Source organism: Salvelinus sp. IW2-2015, unplaced genomic scaffold (assembly GCF_002910315.2).
Source record: "Salvelinus sp. IW2-2015 unplaced genomic scaffold, ASM291031v2 Un_scaffold1253, whole genome shotgun sequence".
Taxonomy (NCBI): Eukaryota; Metazoa; Chordata; class Actinopteri; order Salmoniformes; family Salmonidae; genus Salvelinus; species Salvelinus sp. IW2-2015.
Genome location: NW_019942801.1, coordinates 228,749 through 254,413, shown reverse-complemented (window position 1 = coordinate 254,413; position 25,665 = coordinate 228,749). Strand labels below are relative to the sequence as shown.

Below are 25,665 nucleotides of genomic sequence, written 5' to 3'. Positions count from 1 at the left end.
CCTGTTTGCAACAAGGTACTAAAGTAGACCTAATACTGCATAAAATGTGGCAAATACATGTAATTTTTTTACCTGAATACAAAGTATTGTGTTTTATTGGATTTGCCCCAAACATACTACTGAGTACAACTTTCAATATTTCAAGCATAGTGGTGGCTGCATCATGTTATGGTTATGCTTGTAGTTGTAGTTGTTAAGGGCTGGGGAATTTTCAGGATTTAAAAAAATGGAATGGAGCTTAGCACAGGCAAAATCCTAGAGGAAAACCTGGTTCAGTCTGTTTTCCACCAGACCCTGGGAGATGAATTCACCTTTCAGCAGGACAATAACCTAAAACACAAGGCCAAATCGACACTGGGAGTTGCTTACCAAGAAGACAGTGAATGTTCCTGAGTGGCCGAGTTACAGTTTTGACTTAAATCAACTTGAACTTTTTGATTTCACCTTTATTTAACCAAGTAGGCCAGTTGAGAACACGTTCTCATTTACAACTGTGACCTGGCCAAGATAAAGCAAAGCAGTGCGACACAAACAACAACACAGAGTTACACATGGAATAAACAAAACATACAGTCAATAACACAATATCTATAAGAAGACCTGAAAATGGTTGTCTAGCAATGATCAACAACCACTTTGACAGAGCTTGAAGAATTTAGAAAATAATAATAGGCAAATGTTGCACAATCCAGGTGTAGAAAGCTCTTAGAGACTGACTTAAACCTATGTAAATAAGATATTTTTGTATTTCATTCTCAATCAATTTGCAAAAAATGTCAACAAAAGAAATTCACTGTCATTATGAGCTATTGTGTATAGATGGGCGAATTCAGGCTGTAACGTAACAAAATGTGGAATAAATCAAGGGGTATTAATTACTTCACGAAGACATTGTACCTAACATTTTCTGGGGTCGGCGGGGGGGGGGTTAGCATAGGTGTTAATAAGAAACGCTTTATCAGCTAAATTTTTCCATTCCAGGAAAGCTTGATGATTCCGCCATGGCAACCATTAACAGTTCTCAGTCTGCAAGCTCAGCATCATCTAAGTGGCTATAAACGATTCTGCCTACAGCTAATAGGGCAGTCATAGACACCGAACCCCAGTTAAGGACTAAAGCACCAGACACATGCATCATAGCCATGGCCCTTGTATTACAGTTGGCTGTCCTGTATTGACAAGTGTAACTTATGGACTATTGCTGGTAGTAGACCTACAGTACACGCACGGGAAAATGAACATGAGTTCCCACAATGTAGGCCTGAATCTAGACATCTAGCCTTGTGTTCTCTTGTTGTGTCCTGCGGCATATTGTTCATGCCAGTGTTTCAAGGAAGGTTTGGAACTAATTACATTACGCACATAGTTCCATTCATGGAAATTGCTCAAATCTTTCATGTTTTCGTGGACAGGGGTTAGAGCCAAGGCTGGCCTGTAGTGCACAGCAGAGCAGACACCGTGGTATCTTTAGCTGTGGGCTGTTGTTGAGATAACAACACCACCGCCAAAGTGCCTTTTGTCCTCCTGGCAAAACCATAAATCATTGTCGAATAAAGGCCCAGTGACAGTCGAGAGACCTGGAGTCACTGAGTGTGTTAATAGCTAAAGGGGTTATAACACCGAGGACACGATTATACGAAGCATTATGAGCTCCATGACCATCACTTCCTATGGTAAATGAAAACCGAGTGTGAGGATGAATGAAGTCCCATGACATCAATCCTACGAGCCATGTTTAAAATGCTCTGGGGTGACTAGCTATGGCTCTATAGGGACGGTGAGGTTCAGCCTTCTGTTACCATGGCGCCACCGTGCTGACCAAGGCCACAGCACCGGTTAAGTGGCGACCATATTGACCCATTAGCCCAGAAACACACCCCCCCCCCTTTCACTTATTCTGAGGTTGGCCTGTTGGCCGTGACTGTTGAGAAAGCATGTTACTGCAGTGCCACTTATGCAACGCCGTGTTCTCAGATTCAAAACCACAACGGTTCTTAACTTACCGACCGCCGACGGGACATTTGTCTAAATACAGGAAGCTTACGTCCACTCTCTTTGTCCTGACGACAGCCTAAAACGTAATGCTAACAGTTAGGATGCTGACAATCGTGAATACGAGAGACCACAACTCCAGGCCTGACGCATGATGCTACGATCTGGGGGGAGCTGGCTTTTTTCTATCAGTGTGACCTGAATGAAACGTGCTCTGAAAAGCTACAACAACAAGATAGTTCACCCACACAGAACTCAGAACAGAACTCAGAAGCATGGCATAATAATTCAGAATAAAAAAAAATGCAATTTATGAACAGAAGCAGGAAATAGCATGGATTGTTGCGAGGCCAGCAGCAGGGGAGCAGCGGTATCATCCTCAAATCCTGACAGGAGATTTCATTAAAAATGCATTAGGAAGGAAAGGCAGACGCCCTCAGAAGAACTGACCTTTGTCTCTCTCTCATTCCTACAGACAGAGAGACAGAGAGGCAACTCATTAAAAATAAGCATTGGGCGCTGATTGCGTAAACTGGAGGAAGAAACGGGAAGAGAGAGGAAGAGAAGACAGGAAAAGAGAGGAAGCACATTATTTTGGGGGATACAAAGGCACTCAGAATCCGGCTGCTACAGGGTTATCTGTGAAAAGTGAAGCAGGCAGCTGTGAAGCAAGAAGCTAAAACAAATGCATGTCGAGGTTGTGACAAGAAGCTGGATGATGATTCGCGAAGAGGCAGAGGGCAAATGGAACCAATGAGCAAATTGCTTTTGAAGCCACGACAAGAGGCACAATCACAACCAGAGGTGGACTCAATTCCATTTCATAATAATCTATTCATGATCAGTTTATGAAGTATTTCCGATTCATGAATCAATTCCTGAAACATTTCGGGAATGGACACTAAACTAAATGGAATTGAGCCCAACCCTGCAGCTCACACAGCCCCTATTGGAAAATAAAGGGTTCGGATGTGAGGAGCGGCATACCCGAGAGGGCGCTCTTAGACACAGAGACCTCTGACACTGGTGCTTGAGGCTGTGATTTCAGTTCAGGTGACAGCTCCAGCAAATCATCTACGTGAGACAGAGGCAAGATTATAAGTTAGTGTGTGAGAGAGTGAGAGAGTGAGAGAGTGAGAGAGTGAGAGAGAGAGAGAGAGAGAGAGAGAGAGAGAGAGAGAGAGAGAGAGAGAGAGAGAAAAAACGGGCATCACATCACGTCAGTTGGAACAAAAGAGCGGGCTAGCCTATATTTTGAGGCAGGTGAACATATTGAGGACGCAGTGAGTCAGTTAAGAGGTACAGTGGAATATATATATATTTCTAAAGAACAGCCCCCAGTCCCAGTGTGCCCTACATTTCCAACTCAAAACACAAGATGCCTTGCTTTAGAAGTTGTTCCTTTTCATATTCAGTGGCGTAGTGTACGCTGTACAATAAAAACGGTAGTAATGCCCGTCTGCTCCCTAAAGAGGAAGTATTCTACGTGAAGCGAAATACTGAGGATAAAAATACCCGACTGGAGAACTTAAAGCCACATCCTTGATGGAATATGCCTTCCTTTCTTTTCTAGATATAGATAGACTGTCTCATGTAATATTTAGGCCTCATCTGGCCCCTGACATACTGTCGGCCTACAGTACAGTAACCAAAACCTAAAAAGCTGAGACAGCTGGTGCATGTCATCCAATAGCACTGAGCAAAACTCTGTACGTTAGAGGGACACTCGGGAAATTCGGGCGTATGCTACCGTACCTGTAGACGTACAGTCATTGCGCTAGCGATAGTTAGCCATGGCTGGTTGAAACTACCTCAAACTTCCTTCACACGGCACTCAGAGACATACAGATGCTATCCACGAGTTCATCTGACTGGGTAAGTAGAAAAGCGACTGATTGCCAGAATCTCGTAGTATCCCTTTAAGGTCCTCTGTAGATGACGGTAAAAACCAAAACGTGTTTATATTATCAGCATATGCATCCCTGCTCTTGTAGCCCGTCAGGATTATTTGTTTCACCATCTGAATCCGGTTTTCTGGAAGAGAGTGCTGGCTCTGTATAATACAGGATAGAATGTCTGTCTGAGGAGCGACTGACCCAAATGCCTGGATTAGTGTAAACGTAAACACACAGACACACACACACACACACATCTGTAGGGTTATTTAACCATGCAATATAAGGAAGGGCACTGCAGAGAACAGGCAACAATAACATCCTCGACTTCCATCTGTCTGGATGAAACAGATCGCCACAGTCTGCTTTTTACTATTAAGGTCTACAAGAAATGCGAAGACAGATTGACCAGATTCGAAGAAACTTATTTTCCACTAATGTGTATCTGATGCTCTCTCTTTCCCATAAACCCCCCCCCCGCTGTCAGAATCTACAGTCCTAGTGACCTAGTCCATCACTGACCTTTCATGTCCCCAGGTCCCATGTGTGCGTCTGGCATCCCGTTAGGCTTCTTGACCTCCCGCTGGTCCAGGGGTCCCTTCAGGGTCATGTTGGCCAGGGCAGCCGAGGCCGTGGTCTCCCCAGAGTTGAATTGCAGGGCGGCGTGGCCGTCCGTGCCCGAGTTGAAGTCCTGATGCTGATCCATGGCGAAGCGAGTTCGGGCTGGGAGGAGAGAGAGGAGACGGAGGGAAGAAGAAGAAAAAGACAACAAGTTAAACGCTCCATTCAGTTTTGGATACCTTCGTTTTGATGTCATCCACACGAGCTACGTTGGCAGGTGGAGACCGATAATTGCTGCTTTCAATAACGCCTTGAAAAAATGAGATGGGGGGCCTGCACGGAACACGGACTGAACTGAGAGGATTCTAAACATTGCTGTTGTTGTCGGCTTCCTTCAAAAGGGAGTCAGAGGAGCGGAGGCCTGAGAGAACCAACCAAAGTTGGCGGGATCTCCGTAATAGGCTACAATGTCAAAGGGCGAAGGTGAAAGAGAAGTCATTGACAACGATTCCAAATCGGCACCCAGCACACATGCTTGTTGGGCCTGCGCTGTTCCCCACAGAGAGGGTTATGACTGCTGAGCTAAAGACAGACAGATACCAGCGCACTGTTGAATTCTCCCACAGTTTTATTGTGCAGTGTTTTTCGGCCCCAAAGGCCTTAGTCACCAACACAGACCCTTCATACAAGAACAACAACGGATTTGTCTGCTCATCCCAGGCAACCCGAGCCTGATCCCAGATCTGTTTGCGCTGCTGTCTTGCCAACTCCTATTGCCATTGTCACACCAACGGGCTGCGACACTGCGATTTCTATGTCGCCCCCTCATAGGGACTGATGGGGGGGGGGACAATCGGGACTTTTTCCTTTGTCTCCCCCTCACTTTATATAAGCTTTACGTAATCAAAGGGACTTTAGGAGCTGAAAGGGCACTCGGCTTTGCTAACGCAGGCAGACGTGGTGCAACAACGAACTAGGGGGAAGATGGAATTCCAGAAACATTTGTCTGATGCCCTTTCTCAGTGATCGTGATTTGAATGGACTCGGCTAGGTGTCTTTTGTTTCTTCAGGTTCTTGCTAGGTAGGGTCTAAAGTGCCATCATGTCTAATGTGGTACCGAGGGACATACCAAAGCAACGTAGGCCTAATGTCTCAACCTAGCCTGTTTCTTCTCTGATTCGAGTCCCCAAGCAAAGCTGTCACCTCAATAGTGAGTGTGGAGAGACGACACCTAGGCTAGTCAAACGTTTCGAGTTGCTCCACAGACTCGAGGCAATCCTCCTCTTCCTCGGCTAAGCTTAGAGAATCGTCATTCGTGTTACATGTGATATTGAGCTACTTCCCTTTAACGGATTGTCATCATGTCAGGGTCGGCGTACCGTAATGTGAGCATGCTTCTATTTGTTATGAAGCAAGATGATGGACGTGGCCAAGATAAACACTGGCCAACCATGAGGTTGTGAGCTGCTCTTTCAGAAACAGCAGCTTAGAGACTACACACACACACACAGACACACACACGGGCCCCTCCCTCCTCCTGCAGAAACAAGCTTTGCACTGCAGCTCATAGAGACTACAAGATCAGATGCACCAATAATAGGGTCATATTAATGCAGGGGGGGGGGGGGGATTTCCTCCTGTCTTCTCGAAGGGGGAGTTCCTCTCAAAATACACACGGCAGCCTGCCAGGCGTTTCCTGTTTCTGTTTCCTTAAGTCCAGCGGTTTGGTTGGTGTTATGAGGGCGTGTTTTTGTGTTTATTATTAAGAGGGTGATTGTGTTCTGTTGTGCTTTGGGGTCACTTGACGATGTGGGCTTCTTCCATGTGTGCATTTTCTGGACTGCCTTTACAAGACTGTGGAACTGCGTCATTTAGCGATACCGCACAGAGGATTGCTTTTGAGTTTCTGACAAAACACAATCAGCATCTGCTTCGGACCTGCTTCGGACCCCTGTACCGACAAAAAAAAAGCTAACCCCATCATAACTGGATCTCCATACAAGTAGCCTATCTTAAGAGTATATTTTTTTATATGACCTCACCTCACTCTAAATAGGCATAGGTCAATAGTAAGGAGGTTGAGATCTGGCCACTGTGAGATCTGTGAGATCGGAGCACTTGGCCACTGTTAGCTAGCCTATGTCCTGTATAAATAGTACAAGATGATATTGGTGAAGTTAGTAGGAAAAAACATAGTCAGGAGGACAAGGCAAACTTGTTTTAACAAACAATGACTGGACTACAGTGATCTTTAGACAGAATAGAATTTCTCCCAGAGACAGAAGTCGGGGGATGGGCGTACTGGGCAAGGGAGAAGGGTTGAAACCATGTTCTGGCCAAGCCCACCCTGTAATTTGTATTGGCCTGTGACTGGTCTGGCAGCTGTGTTCTGATTCTCTTTGTGGGCTGATTGCTGTAGCCCTAGAGAGAGAGAGAGCGAGAGAGACACACAGACACACAGACAGAGCAGTCACAAAGTGCATCACATCACAGCCAGAACCATCACCAGAACCACAGACCTCCTTATGCACTGTCAATCTACTGCAATTAGGCTGCCTTAGGGCTCGAACAAAGAGGTGCGGGGAAAGACGTAGGCTAACTGCGAATAGGCTCACTCGGTTACTAAAGAGGAGGGAGCAGGGCCCCATTTAAAGGAAAGGGGGATACCTAGTCAGTTGTACCAGTGAACGCCTTCATTCAGCTAGTTGGAGAGACACAAAGAAACGAGGCAACTACCCAAAAACAGCAGGGGAGGGAGAGAGGAGACCAAATTGGTGGTATGATTTTTGATCTGAAATGCCAGAGGGGCAGATGGATGCTCATGTTAATCCTCTTTGTTGAGCATCTCACAGGCGTTTACACCTAATCTTTGTCCCGCACTTAGCTGAGCACCCTCCAACGCCAGGCCAACACACACACACCACTGTGTGAAGCAGGGCCAATCCTCAATGAATAGGCTAGGATATTCTACACACAACAGACGGAAGACTGAACACACTCGTCTCGCATCATTAGCGAAGAGAAAGAGCAAGCTACCCAGCTGCACTGTGATTAAAATGTTGTGGAGAAGAAAACCCCAACAAAATAAACATTGTTTTTCCTTTAGGAATTCATACCAATTTCGTTTAAAACGTTTGAAACGTTCGCACCCCTAGTCGAGGAACATGTCATCAAAGGCAAAGCACTAGGCCTGGAAAAACATTTTCTCCATGTTTGACACGATAAGCCTAGCCTACACCCCGTTTATGTGACTGTTGATTTGTTGGTCCCGATTATAGTTTTACACCCAAGCATCGAGACAAGACGTGTTAACCAATGTCTCTTATTTGTCTAGGAGAAAAAGTGGTCAAATCTCAGAGCATGTTAGACCGTCACCTTAAAAACTCCCCAGTCTCTCATCCCATGTCTTCTCCCTCCCGGTCATCTCCTCTGTGGATTGTCTTTCTGTAATACTTTAAAAAGGTGCAATATGCAGAAGTTTCTCCGCCATGTCCTGGTTGCTAAAATTCTAAACGTTCACCTAATTTCAGTTTGTGACAAAATTCAAAAAGGCACTCGCACATCTGAGCTATCTTTTTTTGCAGGTGCATGGTAACAGTTGAATAAGATGAGAAAGAAGAAGAAACCCTCACACTGCTCTTGCAAGTGTCATCGTGTTTTTTTCCTCAGTTTGTGAGAAGAAAAAATATGCAGATTTATTGTACAATCTAAAATATTGTATTATCAGCTGTTTGAAGCTGGTGTACAAAATCAAAAGTAAAAGAAAACTTAAGAACGGGAGGCATAGAAATAGCGCACATAGAACAGATCTACCGCTTCTTAGACTTGCTTTCAATGAGAACGGCAGCTCTATAACTGAACATTTATTTGTGAATTTGGTCAGGTTGCCCAAAAAGTGACATATTGCAGTTTTAAAGAGCGGGAGGAATAAAATGGCTGAGATGATCTGGTGCTCTGTCAGCCTGGAGACAGCCAGGGAGGGGGGGTGGTGGGTGGAGCTAGAGCAGCGCTGCACTCAGAGAGCTGCCAGCCTGCTGAATGGCCAGGCAGCGCCCAAAGGAAGCCTCTCTCTCTCTCTCGCTCCTCTTTAATATTCATCAGCAGTCGCTGCAGCAAGCAGAGAGAAGGAAAGAGAGAGGGGGAATCTGAGGGAGATGGGGGGGGGGTCCACACTAAACACGAACGCGTCAGAGACGACCCAGCCCTTACCCCACCGCCTTGCTGTAAGAAAGGCATGTTAAAGCTAAAAGGGAGAAAGTATTAGAGCAGCAGATAGAACACGGCAAGGATAAAGTAGGCCGCGTGGGATTTAGCCCAGCTCAACGATGGAGAGAAGAGAACGGGGAGAGAAGGAAAGCAGACGGCACAACGAGAATGAGACGGGGAGGGACCGTGTCTACGGGAGAGGGTGAGGGGCGGTACAGGGCGAGGGGAGGGAAAAAAAGATGGAGAGGGAATGGGAGTGAAAGAAAAGAGGCAGAGATTGATGCTGACAGGGAGGAGAGAGAGAAGGAGACTGTTAGAGAGGAAGGGGACAAGGGGAAGGAGACTGCTGTTGGAAGAGGGAAAGACAGAGCGAGAGGAGAGGCAAAAGGAGTAAGGGAGGGAGAGGGAAAGAGAGTGAGCGGAGAGGGAAAGGAAGGAAGGAAGGAAGGAAGGAAGGGAGGGAGAGGGAAGGTGCGCCTGCAAAGCCTCTGGTCCTTGCAGAAAGAAAGCTGGCGCATGCTCAGACAGGGACACACACGCCCAGCCCAATGCAGCGGCGTGATACAGCAGAATCCAAAAGAGAAGAAATGGAGGAACTCTCCTCAGTCTTCTAATGCTTGGCTCTCAATCTAGCCTACGTCCCCAATGTCCGACGGTAGATACAGTGATAAAATAGAGACATCTTAGAGATGAACTGGAGACATTTTAGAGATTAAATAGAGACATTTTAGAGATTAAATAGAGACATTTTAGAGATTAAATAGAGACATTTTAGAGATTAAATAGAGACATTTCTCCTCTGGTGTCGTTTCCAATAAAAAAAAAATCCCAGAATAGCCTAGACGCTTTCCTCTCAGATTAGGCTAGATGCAGTCTTTAGCTTTCCACTTGAATTGGTTTCAGCATACCATGTATATTCATGTGAAATTAGGCTAGAGGAGAGTACGTGGGTGATTTGAGCATAACACATGCCGAATATGAGAATATTTTTTAAGAGACGTTTTCTGGGGGGGGGGGGGGGGGACCACGAATGCAGTCATGATCTGAGCGCTTCTAAATGACACGCTAACTTAGACGCTATATAGTAAATTCGCCTAACCACCTTCGAGAATCAAAGGCATAATGTTCATGGCGCTCCCTTTACTCTAACCCCTCTACACCCACATAGCACTCCTTTGCAAGGCACTTGATTAGCTCTGAACAATGCATCTGTGACGTGATAAGCGAGCTCCTGAAAACAGGCGGCTCCAGGCCGGAGTGGTTGAAAGTAGAGTCCTTCCACTTCCTCGACATTCACTTTCTCCTCTGTGTGACAACAGAGTAAAGCAGAACGTGCCGACTAAGAGAAGTCCACCTGACTGTTGTGTAACCGTAGAGTTCGAGGTGTCATTCGAGGTCTGCAGCTGAACCACAGGACACAGTCAGACAAATTTTTTAAAGGAGGAGAGAGAGAAAACGGTTGTCGTCTGAGGCTCGGAGTGTTCGCTGCCCATCCATGCAGATCCACATAATGTCTCAAATGGGACCCTATTCCCTATATAGTGCACTACTTTGGACCACGGTCCAAAAGCAGTGCCTATAGTGAGTATGGTGCCATTTGGGACGCACAGAATGACAAGGAACGCTTGACAAAAACAGCTGGTTCAGTCGAATTCCCTCTGAGAAACAGAGGGGAGAGTCAGGAGGAGAATGGGTGGAGCATCGTGTGGGACAGAGATGGAATGCATGACACATGAAAACAAGCTGCTACAATATGGAACAGTGGGATGTTTCTTTCTAACGTGCTGAACTCGGCGTTTCCTGCTTTCACTGTCCCAGAAAATACCAGAAAAGAAAGAGCCCAGAAAGGCTACAGCAATGCATCCACCTTGCCCTCTCTGGGGTCCTTCTGAGTGTCCGCTCTTAACATTGTCACCGTTTGGCTCCAGCCAGGGCCATTCTGTACAGTAGCTGTGATGTGACGCGGCCCTGGAAGACTTCCCTCTTGGGATAGTCGAGAGGGTGAAGCTGCAAGGCTAAGGGAAAGCAGACCGGTTTTATGTAAAACAGAAGAAAGGATTGTTCTGAAATTACCCCACAGTATTACACAATTTAGTTCACAAAAGCCTTGCATTGATTTCTCCCCAAAGAGGAAACCATGGCCTTCTTTCTTGTAATTACAGAGAAGATTAGGGGAAAATTCAAACAAGGTTTCTGGTGATCGGACCAAAATCCCCTAACGTTGGCTCTATTTTCAGATGCCTGAATGAAAATGTTGATGCCATTTGTACAACTCAGGCAGGCATTATCCTGACTCGATGAGAAGCCGGTATTGTTTGGGGATAATGCGGATCATGAACCCAGACCCAGCGGGGAAATACTGGGCAAAACTGGTTGAAATGACGTCATAATCTCAATCCGTTTCTGCCTGTAACGGTAAAAGCTTCGATCCCTTATTGATGGCACTTGTTAAATCCACTTCAAATCAGTGTAGATGAAAGGGAAGAGACAGGTTAAAGAATGCTTTTTAAGCCTCGAGACAATTGAGACATGGATTTTGCCCTCAGAACAGCCTCAATTCGTCGGGCCATGGACTCTACAAGGTGTCGAAAGTGTTCCACAGGGATGCAGGCCCATGTTGACTCCAATGCTTCCCACGGTTGTGTCAAGTTAGCTGGATGTCCATTGTGTGATGGACCATTCTTGATACACACAGGAAACTGTTGAGCATGAATAACCCAGCAGCGTTGCAGTTCGTGACACAAACCGGTGCGCCTGGCACCTACTACCATACCCCGTTCAAAGGCACTTAAATGTTTAGTCTTGCCCATTCACCCTCTGAATGGCACACGTACACAATCCATGTCTCAATTGTCTCAAGGCTGAAAAATTCTTATTTAACCTGTCTCCTCCCCTTTATCTACACTGATTGAAGTGGATTTAACAAGTGATCATAGCTTTCACCTGGTCAGTCTATGTCATGGAAAGAGCAGGTGTCCTTTAATGTTTTGTACACTAAGTGTATATGCCTAGAATGATGCTTTGTTAATGTCAGTATTGCCTTGTACCTTAAGCTTTATGCCTTGTATGCGAGTCCATTCGTTTGACAACGTTATTAAATAATACTTGCTGTGACATTCGCTCCTCATGACCAGTCCTTGATCTTAGTCAGCCAAACACATAATACTTGATTGCACATGGTTTAACTATATTTTATGGAGTCAGAAAAACATTTTAATAGGCTAATTGCTTAGTCTTATTATGAGCCGCAGGTGAGGTATATATAATATGGATATGTCAAATATTACCCCACTACAACCCTGTAAGCAGTCTATGGAATATACTGTAGATGCGCAAAAAATGCTAATATCGGTACCATGACTTGACTGGGATTTGTGCCACATATGCTAAAACGTTAGCATTTGGAAACAGTGCTAGGGAAGCTAAACCAAAGCATGGATTGCTGTCATACCTTGTCAATAGACTGCTTACAGGGTAAGGAAACCAATGTGTCATTTTTGGTGAACTGCCCCTTTAATTTAGGGCAACAGACCTGCTGCCACTGACGGAGGCATAAAAATACCCCATGAACTCAGACCTACTGACCATCATCCGTCACAATACGAATTTAGTCACAGTATGATTTTCAGTGATTCAGGAGTGGACGATGACGCGCAAACCCAAAAGTAGGCTAGGTCTTGTATCTTCTACAAGGGACACGGTCTTCATCTGTGAGCTCTTGTGTTCCTCACTGTGGTGACAGAAGCCAAAGAAAGTATCTATTTATGAGCCGTGCTGTGAGGAGAGGGGACATTCCAGTCATGCTGATCACGTCCCATCTGCTGACTGACCGACATGCTTCTCGACATTCCTCCGTCACTAGGCCGGGCTCTACACACTCCCTCAGGTCAGGGGGTCAGGGAGAAGACATTGTTGTCGGTGATGTCCTCCAGGACACCCCCCCCCCCCCTTCAACTCTCCAGAAGTTCAGTCAGGGCATGTGGGCCCCAACGTTGACTTCACTACAAACTAGAAGAAGTCGACCGATTACATCGGCATGGCTGATTTAATTAGGGCCGATTTCAAGTTTTCATAACAAATCGGTAATCGTCATTTTTGGACGCCGATTACATTGCACTCCACGAGGAGACTGCGTGGCAGGCTGACCACCTGTTACGCGGGATCAGCAAGGAGCCATGGTAAGTTGCTAGCTAGCATTAAACTTATCTTATAAAAAAACAATCAATCTTCACATAATCACTAGTTAACTACACATGGTTGATGATATTACTAGTTTATCTAGCTTGTCCTGCGTTGCATATAATCAATGCAGTGCCTGTTAATTTATCATCGAATCACCGCCTAATTCACCAAACGGGTGATGATTTTAACAAGCGCATTCGCGAAAAAAGCACTGTCGTTGCACCAACGTGTACCTAACCATAAACATCAATGCCTTTCTTTAAAATCAATACACAAGTAATTTTTTTTAAACCTGCATATTTAGTTAATATTTAATAATATATAATATTTAATATTTAGTTACCTGCTAACATTAATTTATTTTAACAAGGGAAATTGTGTCACTTCTTTTGCGTTCTGTGCAAGCAGAGTCAGGGTATAATGCAGCAGTTTGGGCCGCCTGGCTCGTTGCGAACTGTGTGAAGTCCATTTATTCCTAACAAAGACCGTAATTAATTTGCCAGTAGACTATTTCATGGCAAGATTAAAAAGACACACCATCCTCCGATGCCACTGTGTGGGTAAAGCAGTACTCTTCTTCCCAGTGTTCAGTTCAGAGCAGGGATGGGTGATGGATGTAGTGCCCGTAAACAGTACAGAGCATTAAGCTGATGGCTTCTGGGAAGCAAGGGGAGGGACAGGCTGAGAGAGGCTGAACATAGAGGCAGAAGTTTCATTGGCCTGATAAATGTCTAGCAAAACATGTTCCCCGGATTTATGTAGCTGGTTGGAGGACCTGTTTGTGCTACGTGGTTTTGAACTAGAGCTGGGCGATATAGGAACATATCCACAGTTTGATAAATTGACCCATTGTTTGCGATAATGATAAATCTGCAATAAATTATTTTGGGGGGGCTGGGCGATATGGACAAAAAGTAATATCGCGATAAATCTAAGTATTATGCCTGATAACAAATACAACCATTTTTTTTTATGGACAGTTACTTTACAATAGCGACAGGGCTGTAGACATTTTTTTTCAAGTGCCAAGTAAGGCAACTGAGATGGTAGCCTATGGATAAAAAAGTGCCCACAGTGGGGGAGAGGGAGTAAGAGCCAGCAGCCAACAGCCGACAGCGAAACAGGAAGACATTTTCATAGCAGGAATCAACATAATGCATAGGCTATTACTGTTGACCAAAAAATGTAGAACAATCTACAGCCCCCATACAGACCCAGAACATGGTCAATACGGACCGCGGGTCCCCCCCCCCTCAAAATAAATATATAATTGTATTTTCTTTTCTTACTCGGTCGGGCTTCGACCCCTGGTTTTATATAAACATACAAAAGACATGGAAGAATGCGTAGAATTGCAGGATATTCCCTTAAAAACAGCAACAACAAAAAGTCCCCATGCAAAATGTGTAGAATTTGCAGGAAATAAATGATATTATCAATCCAGACCTTTGCCACCTAGAAAATGTGTTTGACCGAACCTCCTCAAATAGTACTTGAGTACCCCCTGACCTACAGGAACGTTGTGTAGCAAAATCACCTCGAATTACTGGCGTAAGCTAAACGCGTCGATAAAGGCAATGTCTGTAATTTTTTTTTTTTTTTTTGGCAATGACGAGGTCAAACGTTTTCTGTAAGTCTTCACAAGGTTTTCACACACTGTTGCTGGTATTTTGGCCCATTCCTCCATGCAGATCTCCTCTAGAGCAGTGATGTTTTGGGGCTGTTGCTGGGCAACACGGACTTTCAACTCCCTCCAAAGATTTTCTATGGGGTTGAGATCTGGAGACTGGCTAGGCCACTCCAGGACCTTGAAATGCTTCTTACGAAGCCACTCCTTCGTTTCCCGGGCAGTGTGTTTGGGATCATGTCAAGCTGAAAGACCCAGCCACGTTTCATCTTCAATGCCCTTGCTGATGGAAGGAGGTTTTCACTCAAAATCTCACGATACATGGCCCCATTCATTCTTTCCTTTACACGGATCAGTCGTCCTGGTCCTTTGCAGAAAAACAGCCCCAAAGCATGAGTTTCCACCCCCATGCTTCACAGTAGGTATGGTGTTCTTGGATGCAACTCAGCATTCTTTGTCCTCCAAACACGACGAGTTGAGTTTTTACCAAAAGGTTCTATTTTGGTTTCATCTGACCATATGACATTCTCCCAATCTTCTTCTGGATCATCCAAATGCTCTCTAGCAAACTTCAGACGGGCCTGGACATGTTCTGGCTTAAGCAGGGGGACACGTCTGGCACTGCAGGATTTGAGTCCCTGGCGGCGTAGTGTGTTTACTGATGGTAGGCTTTGTTACTTTGGTCCCAGCTCTCTGCAGGTCATTCACTAGGTCCCCCGTGTGTTCTGGGATTGTGCTCACCGTTCTTGTGTCATTTGACCCCACGGGGTGAGATCTTGCGTGGAGCCCCAGATCGAGGGGAGATTATCAGTGGTCTTGTATGTCTTCCATTTCCTAATAATTGTCCCACAGTTGATTCTTCAAACCAAGCTGCTTACCTATTGCAGAGTCAGTCTTCCCAGCCTGGTGGCAGGTCTACAATTTTGTTTCTGGTGTCCTTTGACAGCTCTTTGGTCTTGGCCATAGTGGAGTTTGGGAGTGTGACTGTTTGAGGTTGTGGACAGGTGTCTTTTATACTGATAACAAGTTCAAACAGGTGCCATTAATAACAGGTAACAAAGTGGAGGACAGAGGAGCCTCTTAAAGAAGAAGTTACAGGTCTGTGAGAGCAGAAATCTTGCTTGTTTGTAGGTGACCAAATGAAATTTTCCACCATAATTTGCAAATAAATTCATAAAAATCCTACAATGTGATTTTCTGGATTTTTTTTTTCTCATTTTGTCTGTCATAGTTGAAGTGTACCTATGATGACAATTACAGGCCTCTCTCATCTTTTTAAGTGGGAGAACTTGCACAATTGGTGGCTGACTAAATACTTTTTTTGCCCCACTGTATGACATGTTTCAAACAAGGCCCGGGCCTGTGTGCTCTCTGTCTACAGTGGATTAGGACATGAAAGGAATCTGTTCAGGACGCGGACAGAGAAGAAGTCATCAGGACAGCTGCTTTCCATTCAGCCTGGTTTATGCAAATCGGTTGAATTTCCTGGGACTAGGCAACATTCCTAACACAATTTGACAAGGGTTCCTTCCTTTTTGAACTTCACTCCGATTCCTAAAAAAGGTTTAGGCTAGCATTCAATCACCGAGGAGGAGGATAACTAGGGCGCAGTCAAGTCAACCATGACGTGACAGAGAGTCGACCATAAATAAAACGGACGGCTCCGGCGAGTCTGTTGACATTCATGGACTCAAAGTGAACCGTCTATTTCAAGGTAGTCATCACCCCCCCCCACCCCGGCACCAAAATATAGCAGCACCCATTTAGCCAAAATGCCTGGACACGCTCTACTGTTAGCTCTAGGACACCCTCACACTGCCAGAGCAACTAACCACTCCCTAGCGGGCATAGCTGGTTGCAGCTGCGTCATTATCAACTCATTGGAATGATATCATCGCAACCCGTTTTGCCCGCTGGGTCTGAATCTTCTACTAAGCATGTCGACCACCCAGGCTAACCATAATTAACTGGCCGTCGAAGTCTGCTACAGATAGACCACTGATAGAACAAGCAGCCTCTCCGTTATGCAGTGAACAGCCCCAAGACCCAGAGACATGTTAAGAAACATTGTTACCGTGCCGAGTCTGCAAACAGAGTCAGGCTGCGTGATGTCAATACATCCGACTCAAGGCTGAGAGTAACCATGAATCGGCTCAATTATGTTGTAAGAGTAAAGATGACGGTAAAAACAAGATCATAGAGTCGTTCATGTTTATAGTTGAGGTTTTGGCTAGTGGGTTATGGGGCTGTGTGTGTGTGTGTGTGTGTGTGTGTGTGTGTGTGTGTTCGTCTTTATAGACAGAGGGTCACCCACTCCAGGAGTCCTGCCCGCCCGCTCCACTCACAATTGGCTGCCTCAGTCAGTGGATCTGACCTAGTTTCCACAGTCAGTCCCTGCTATTAGGGATGGATGGGATAGAAGCTGGACTTCACCACGCTCTCTTTTCTCTCTCTCTCTCTTTATTTCCCCTCTCTGTCTCTAACGGCATCCATGTGAACCATGAACACCGGTCTCCTACTACAGACGTGTAGGTGGAAGCAAGGAAAGCCCCGGGTGCCTCAGAGGCCAGGCCAGGGCAGAGCAGGCAATCTATAGGCAGCTCTCTGCAGCGCAGCGATCTTTGCTCAGCATGATGAGAGAGAGTGTGAGGAAGCGAGAGAGTGGGGGGGTAAAAGAGTGATAGAGAGAGAGAGAGAGAGAGAGAGAGAGAGAGAGAGAGAGAGAGAGAGAGAGAGAGAGAGAGAGAGAGAGAGAGAGATGGTGATGCCGACTTCCTCTGGAAGCATCAGTATCCGCTGGAAACATATCAGAGATGCTCTCCGAGTGCCACTGCAAATGGACATACAAACCGCTCATGCGTGCAGCATTAGGCTACCACTCCCCAGAGCTAGAGAACCAGCAAGTCCCAAGGCTCAAAAATGCATGAGAAACACTGACCGTGTTCCCGCCCAGAAGCCCAGGGTTAGCCCAGTGCTGAATCAGGACTCATGGGTGCGTTTGATCCTACCGCTAGGAGATGTCAATCTCCTCAATGCACAAACGTGATGAGTGGTGGTGGAGAATGAATACCATTAGGCCTAGTTTAGTATTTTCACTCAAAACAACTAAGAGGAAATAGACTAGGCAGCCTAACATCCCTACAGGCAGAGTTGAACCACAACTCAAAGAATCAGCATGACAACGAGGCCAAGACATCCCAGATTAGTAGAGAGCCGGCCAAGCCAAAGGAAGCTCATCTGGGCTCTCTCTCTCTCTCGCTCTCTCTTTGCAGTGCTGTGGCTCAGTGACCTTGCTACCTACACCACCCTTACACTACAGCACACTACAGTACAGTGGAGGCTGCTGAGGGGAGGATGGCTCATAATAATGGCTGGAATGGAGGGAACGGAATGGCATCAATCACGTGGAAGCTGTGTGTTTGATACCATTCCACCTTTTCCGCTGCAGCCATTACAACGAGCCTGTCCTCCCAAATTAAGGTGCCACTAACCTCCTGTGCTACAGTAGAGTATGCGTGTCCTTGAGATCTGACAGAGAGCCAGGACAAGACCTAGCATCTGCTCTGGAGATCACCTACCTGCATGAGGTATAGGTTCATTAATTAGGCTAAATGTATCCTCAAGTACTTGAGTCAATATTATTGCTAGGTTTTTGTATTCCACATTAAATGCAGGCTAAAATGTATGTAGCCTATTCTTTCTCAAGCGTTAGGTGAATCCAATGACTGTATAAATAAGGGTGGACCTGCTTTTCCAGTTTGTTTATAGCTCGCACTACGGCTGGGCGATATGGTCAAAATCTCATATCCCGATATAAGTCATTTCATATCCCGATAACGATACATATCACGATATAGCACATTTTCTGTAAATTCAATGAATAAATAGTTTAGATAAAATTACCACATGTAAAGGACTAGTTCTTATTACATTTTGAATTATACTCAACAAATAAAAGGTACTTACTCAAATTTGATTATTTCTCCTTTTATTTTGAACCTTTGTGCAAATTTTCAACTAAGCATGTAACAAAATATAAAAGTGTATAAAATCTAAAAAGGTAAATAGAAAACACGTCAACTATAGTTGCAAACAGAATTAATATAGGCCTAAAATATCTCTATATATATATACACACTGCTCAAAAAAATAAAGGGAACACTTAAACAACACAATGTAACTCCAAGTCAATCACACTTCTGTGAAATCAAACTGTCCACTTAGGAAGCAACACTGATTGACAATAAATTTCACATGCTGTTGTGCAAATGGAATAGACAAAAGGTGGAAATTATAGGCAATTAGCAAGACACACCCAATAAAGGAGTGGTTCTGCAGGTGGTGACCACAGACCACTTCTCAGTTCTATGCTTCCTGGCTGATGTTTTGGTCACTTTTGAATGCTGGCGGTGCTTTCACTCTAGTGGGTAGCATGAGACGGAGTCTTACCAACCCACACAAGTGGCTTCAGGTAGTCGCTCATCCAGGATGGCACATTCAATGCGAGCTGTGGCAAGAAGTTTGCTGTGTCCTGTCAGCGTAGTTCCAGAGCATGGAGGCGCTACCAGGAGACAGGCCCAAGTACATCAGGAGACGTGGAGGAGGCCCGTAGGAGGGCAACAAACCCAGCAGCAGGACCGCTACCTCCCGCCTGTGGCTGCAAAGGAGGAGCACTGCCAGAGCCCTGCAAATGACCTCCCAGCATTTGGAGTTACCATTGTGTTGTTTAAGTGTTCCCTTTATTTTTTTGGCAGCAAGTGTAATATATATATATATATATATATATAATAAAAAATGTTTTGGGGGCTTGCCTGTTTGCATTGTTATTTTGGCATTAATATGTGTCACCATACTATCAATTTGCATTTGGTACCTTGGTGTCAAGTGTTAGCACCAACTCACAACACAAAAACACCCGTTCTCGACCGTGTAAATTGGGCCATGTCTCTGCAGATGTAAGTTGTAACAGCAGCTGTTATCGCCTTCCATCTTCGTGATTCTTTGCCATATGGTGTGCCGCGAGCAAAAGCCTCTTGCAACGTCTGAGTCGGGGTTTGTTTTTGAGCACTTCAAACTATACTGTTTTGGGTCTTGTTCCTATGCTTCCTGGCTGATGTTTGGTCACTTTTGAATGCTGGCGCGTGCTTTCACTCTAGTGGTAGCATGAGACGGAGTCTACAACCCACACCAAGTGGCTCCATAGGTAGTGCAGCTCTCCAGGATGGCACATCAATGCGAGCTGTGGCAAGAAGGTTTGCTGTGTCTGTCAGCGTAGTGTCCAGAGCATGGAGGCGCTTACCAGGAGACAGGCCAGTACATCAGGAGACGTGGAGGAGGCCGTAGGAGGGCAACAACCCAGCAGCAGGACCGCTACCTCCGCCTGTGTGCAAGGAGGAGCACTGCCAGAGCCCTGCAAAATGACCTCCAGCATTTTGGAGTTACATTGTGTTGTTTAAGTGTTCCCTTTATTTTTTTGAGCAGTGTATATATATATATATATATATATATATAAATAAAAAATGTTTTGGGGGGCTTGCCTGTTTTGCATGTTATTTTGGCATTAATATGTGTCACATACTATCAATTTGCATTTGGTACCTTGGGTCAAGTGTTAGCACCAACTCACAAAACACCCGTTTCTCGACCGTGTAAATTGGGGCCATGTCTCTGCAGATGTAAGTTGTAACAGCAGCTGTTATCGCCTTCCATCTTCGTGATTCTTTGCCATATGGTGTGCCGCGAGCAAAAGCCTCTTGCAACGTCTGAGTCGGGGGTTTGTTTTGAGCACTCAACTATACTGTTTTGGGTCTTATCCGTAGACTCTCTCCGTACTGTTTCACATGATTCTTGCATGGGTGGTAAAAGAGGTTAGTGGCGTTTGAGGCTGTTGTCGGGACCGGCCTGCGGCATATTTTGCCCTTGTCAGACTTTTCATACCCAAACCACGTCCATGCGACCGAAGTGGCCCCTCTTTTAGGTACGGTCTCCATGCTCTGTGTCACGTTCACTCTCCTCCATGTGTGTTTGTGTTGCAAATTTCCTTCCACACGGCATGTGTGGAAGAACGAAAACCAACGTCCAATTGACAAAAAATATTGCCGTAAAGAGTGTGATTTGCGACACAATGAAATAAACGAGCATAATGTGAAAACGATAGACGTTTTTCTATCGTCACACAATATATATCGTCATATCGCCCAGCCCTAGCTAGCACATTCAAGTAATTCTGTATTTATATGCTAAGATGTCAGAGGCTCATGGCGCAAGCAATCAGTGAGAGTGGCCCTCAAATAATGTCTGGCATTTACCTATATTCTGTACTGAAAATGTGATACTAATCCTATACGTAGGTACATCTTATAACAGAGTGCAAGAGAGAAAGCAAGAATGAAGACAGCTTTGAAACCAAGTCCCTTAATCATGCCCTCAAAGGCAACCAACAGAGCTAGTAAGAGTTGTCAATCATGACATACTTGGTAACATTGGTCTCCTCTACATCCAATGTCCTTTAAGAATAATGGACTGGCGTGTTTGAGATTTGAGGTTTATTTCACGGGTGCGAGCGATCATGTTAAGTTAACAAGTCATGTCCTGTTCATCTGGCCAGGGGTTGAGTGTGAGAGACATTTGCATGTGTACAGCTGCTTGTGGCAGGGCAGACAGGCAGCGTCCCAAATGGCACCCTATTCCCTACAGCTGGGGTACAGAAGCAGCTAACACCAGGCTATGCTAATGCACTCTCCGAGACAACTCTTTGATTCATAGTGCACCCTGACATGTGTAGAAGTGCAGAAAGTAAGGAGTGCCTTGGCTAAATATTGGACCAATGCCAATTAGTGTTGGCTAGGATCTCTTTTTCGTCATCCAATCACAGTGATGCACTCTAGTTTTCTGCATATTGTTTATAAAGAGTTAGGTGATTGTCAATTTAGTTTAGTCTTTAATCTTAACTTGAAAATGAACCCTAAAAGCATTGTTACTGGGGCTACGTCGTAGAACTAGGGCTAACTGAATTATGGTCCCTGCCTCTGATCACATTCAGTGAGGTCAAAACGGATGAGTGCAGATGTAAATTCCCTGCCGAGGACACAGAACAACAAATCACCGCCATAAATTAGGGGCATAATTTAATCATAGTATGTAGTATGACTATCATACTACACTGCAGTAGCATGTAGCCTGCAGACCAGCTCATCCAATTAGGCTTTAGACATGTTTTACAGAGCTCCCTAATTGGGCGGTCCAATCAAATTATGCATGTAAATTTGAAAACTAAAGGTTTGTCAGAGAGCAGAGGGCCATTTGTCAGCATTTTTTGTATCAACAAAACCATAAAATGATGGCTAGGAATAAACCATTTACCTTATTTTCTTAAGTCAGGCTATATCCCAATACTAATGAGCATAGAATACAATGTTAATGGAAATTAGGTCTAGTTCTTGAAGAGTTACTCAAACAGGACAATGTCATTTCTACAGATTTCCCACATGTGAGATCAGGGAAGTCCAATTCTTACAGCATTCCCCGGGATACATTTAACAAGATGGGCGTGGAGGAGGAATTGAATAGGAGAGAGATGGAGATAAGCCTTTGTCCCTCGATATTCCTTTGAAATAGACTCTGCCTATGATTTTCGACCTCGAGCAAAAATAGTCGAGGGATAAATGGAGGAGTGTTGATTCATCTAACAAATGTACAGACCTATCGGCAAGTCGCGAAATCGGAGTGAGATCATGCATGCTCATCTCTCACTGCAACTCAAAGCACAAGAGCTATGAAAGAAAATACGGAGAGCAGAGCGAGAATGAGGTGTGTCCGCAACATAGAAAACACCGACAAAACGCCATCATGTTATGGCCCAATTTGGCAAAAATAGACCTCAATATGAAAATTACAAGTGTGCTGAGTAATATCGAAATAGTATGGAAAAAAACTGAATCGGTTACACAGTGAATCGATTTGTTTCAGACAAAGCACCACATGGCAAGGGCACGCGGAATGCATCTCCTCAAAAATTAGATTGGACATTGAGCCAAGATGTAGAGGCCTACATTTTATAACAAAGTGGCTTAAAAAGAATACCCGGCCTACTACTTGATTACAAAGTTGTAATAATAATACTTTACATCGCATGCATCCCTGGAAAGGGAGGTGCGGCAGCGCACGACCAAACCATTACAAAGCATTTCTGAAATATGAATAATTAGCGAGTTAGCAAATTAGGTAATAAGCAGGTGAAATAACATTAGTTTCACAGTCTACTTTTGGAGTTCTATAGTGGACAGCAAGTAACTACAGTCAGGCAAGCCACTGACAATAAGTGGCCTGGTGATAAGGTGTAGCCACCAGCCAGCAAGTGGCGAGCTGATAAGCCAACATCAGCACCATTGACGGCGGAAAGCTGCGGAAATCCAATTTCATCGGCTCCAGAGGCAATGCTACTGCCTATGATTCAGCACAAAAAAATCTAATTGACACACAAGTGTTGTTGTAGCTATAAAAGTTTGCTACTGTCTGTACATGGATCAAAACAGATACTATATAAAGCAAAAAAAAACTATCCTGTCAGGAACACTGTGTGATTTCTTCTTTCAGTTTTCTCAAGCAAGACAATCTACCCAAAGTAAAGACAGGCCTCAAGTAGGGAAAACAGAAGGGCACCACTATCTTAAAATCATAGCTACAAATCTGTGGCCATAATAATTGGCGAGTTAGATAGCTAACGCTCAGCTAATTAGTTTGATAGCTAGCTAGATCATTTTGTAGCTTGCAAGCTAAGTTACACCCCTTGGCTACATTAATTAGCTAGCTTAGCCTCAGTTTACACATCATGACAGCTGTCATATTTTAATAATGAATGTAAAAGACAAAATATATAACATTAAACTACAAAGTGCGTGTTTATGGACAAATCCATTTAGCCACTTTTGATCCAATTATCCACATGGCTAGTTTGGGGCTCCCGCCTGGTGCGATGAATTTGCTAGCCAAGGCAAGACAGTACCCAGGCCCAACCTCTCCTCACACCCAGACCTAGAGTACGCAACGAAAAAAAGATAAGCTCGGTGCCTCAAAGCTAAATGACAAGCCTGAATGGCGCTTTTGTTTTACCCCGGGAAAAAAAAATGCCAACTGCTCGAATTCTTCATCATTCGAAGACACCTAGGAGCAATGACTTGCGGAATGTACAAGGCTTGCTATAAATAGATAAAGCGTCTTTCTCTCTTACCTGTGTGGCAGACAGTTATTGTCTCTCCAGCTGCAGTCACTCAGTGGACACCCGACAGAGAAGAGTAGTTCGCTAGGCGGCCTTAAGGGGAGGAGGGCGCCAGAGTACAGACAGAGATTGTTCTGAAATTCTTCCTGAGCGTTCTGCACTGATGCTTGAATAAAAGAGGTTTGTGTGTAGGTTGGCCTACACTGATCTCAGAGGAGGCTGGTGGGAGGAGCTATAGGAGGACGGGCTCATTGTAATGGCTGGAATGGAATGCATGGAATGGTATCAGACATGTGGTTTCCATATGTTTGATGTGTTTTATACCTTTCCATTATTCAATTCCAGCCATTACAACGAGCCCGTCCTTCTATAGCTACTCCCACCAGCCTCCTCTGTCTGATCTGTTGATAAGATGGTGTTAGAAGATAATAATATTAAAACTAGTTTAGCTGATATAAACAAATTGCAGGTCTTCAGAGATGATCTACAATGCTAATCCAAACGAATGACACAATGATAGACCGAACTTGTTAAATAGCCTTTTGCCCTATGTAATAGGTGACAGACACCATTTTTACCAATAGGCCACCTTTTGTTATTTTCTCACATAAAACCAATGTCTCATCTAATCTAATATATTTGAATTTCCATTCCTCTAGGCCTGGCTTAGTGTCAATTTACCAATGATTATGTAAGAATTACTGGAAAACCTGCTTAGAAGGATCTGGAGTGGCAATACCCCTCTTGCCGTAAAACCTGTGGGTGGGGTATAGCAAGGGAAGCACTGTGCTTGCCACTGTTAGTGACCTCTAAACATCTATAGGCCTTTACTGCTCTGGCAGACTGACTGATCTAACACTCCTCCATACTAAACCAACCCTAGGGGACAGTAATTGGTTACAATGGTGTAATGACGTGTAACTAGACTACACATACACTTACAGTGTATGGAATATCATTTGTTTCCTTATGGAACCAATGGAATAGTCCCCAAAGTGCAAACGCCAAGCTAAATCAAGCACACCTCAAGTTTATAATATGAAACTATTTGGCATATTTCACCCTAGGTCTGGTATGTTTATTAGGAGATAGAGCCTCCTAGAAACATACTGATATTTTGCAAAGCAACAGAGATTGTTGCTAGAAAGCATTGCATTGTGCCATACATTTTATTGACGAAGTCTTAACCATGAGGCAGGGTTGAAGTTAGCCCCTGGAGTTGCTTAGCAACCAGACCACTGGAGGATAAGCATGCATTTTATTCTCCAGTTAGGGACAAAGGAGGGAGAGGGTGAGAAAGAGGCAGATGGTACATGTCTGAAATTACTATGGTGTGTTTGGTCTGCATTTTATTGTTAGGTGATTTGACATTATTCCTCATTTTAAACTGTAAACAATATATAACAATTGGTCTTAACATACCTTGAAATAAATCTTAATATTTTACTACTGATTAAGGTTATTCAAAGCCAAATATAATAAGATAAATCCTCATCTGCAGTTGTGTGGTTTGAAATAGTTCTGTCTATGCCATACAGCTTTGCATAATAGCGTGTAGGCTATGGTACGGCACTGTTCATTTAATTGCAATATTTAATTGTCATGTAAGTGTAAGTACGTAAGTAGCCTTGCATTAGCCTTGGCTGTTTCTATAGCATGAGGCAGCTTGACGTACAAGTACACCCCTTGGACAAGACACTAGTCTATCACAGGGTCAATCTACTGTATGTGTAGAAGACAGAATATGTCAGTCTGTTCTGGTCTGGATTTAGGCACGTGAGACAGATTTATGTTAGATGTCAACTAAAGGCAGTCAAGTACGAACAGAGAAAAAGCTCCTTGATTTTTTTAGCCACAGGGTGGCATTCTTTCTCTGGATAACATACCCCAGCACAGACTTACACTGAGCGTACAAAACATGATGCTCTTTCCATGACATCGACTGCCATAATCCCTTATTGATGTCACCTGTTAAATCCACTTCA

General features: G+C 44.5%; 1 protein-coding gene across 6 annotated transcripts in view; it reads right to left on the bottom strand.

The window, feature by feature from the left end:
- The window catches only part of LOC112067727 (microtubule-associated protein tau-like), a 44,917-nt gene extending 21,075 nt beyond the window's left edge, over positions 1–23,842 (bottom strand). For 4 of the 6 annotated variants that reach the window (XM_024137616.2, XM_024137619.2, XM_024137620.2 and 1 more), the window contains exons 1-3: positions 23,693–23,842; positions 4,410–4,610; positions 2,980–3,066 (exon numbers count right to left, since the gene is read on the bottom strand). In XM_024137616.2, the coding sequence (XP_023993384.1) occupies positions 2,980–3,066; positions 4,410–4,593 (271 nt within the window). In that variant the 5' untranslated portion in view covers positions 4,594–4,610; positions 23,693–23,842. The remainder of the gene's footprint in view (positions 1–2,979; positions 3,067–4,409; positions 4,611–23,692) is intronic. The other 2 variants (XM_024137618.2, XM_070438872.1) reach the window with 1 other exon arrangement.
- Between the last annotated feature and the right edge of the window lie 1,823 nt (positions 23,843–25,665).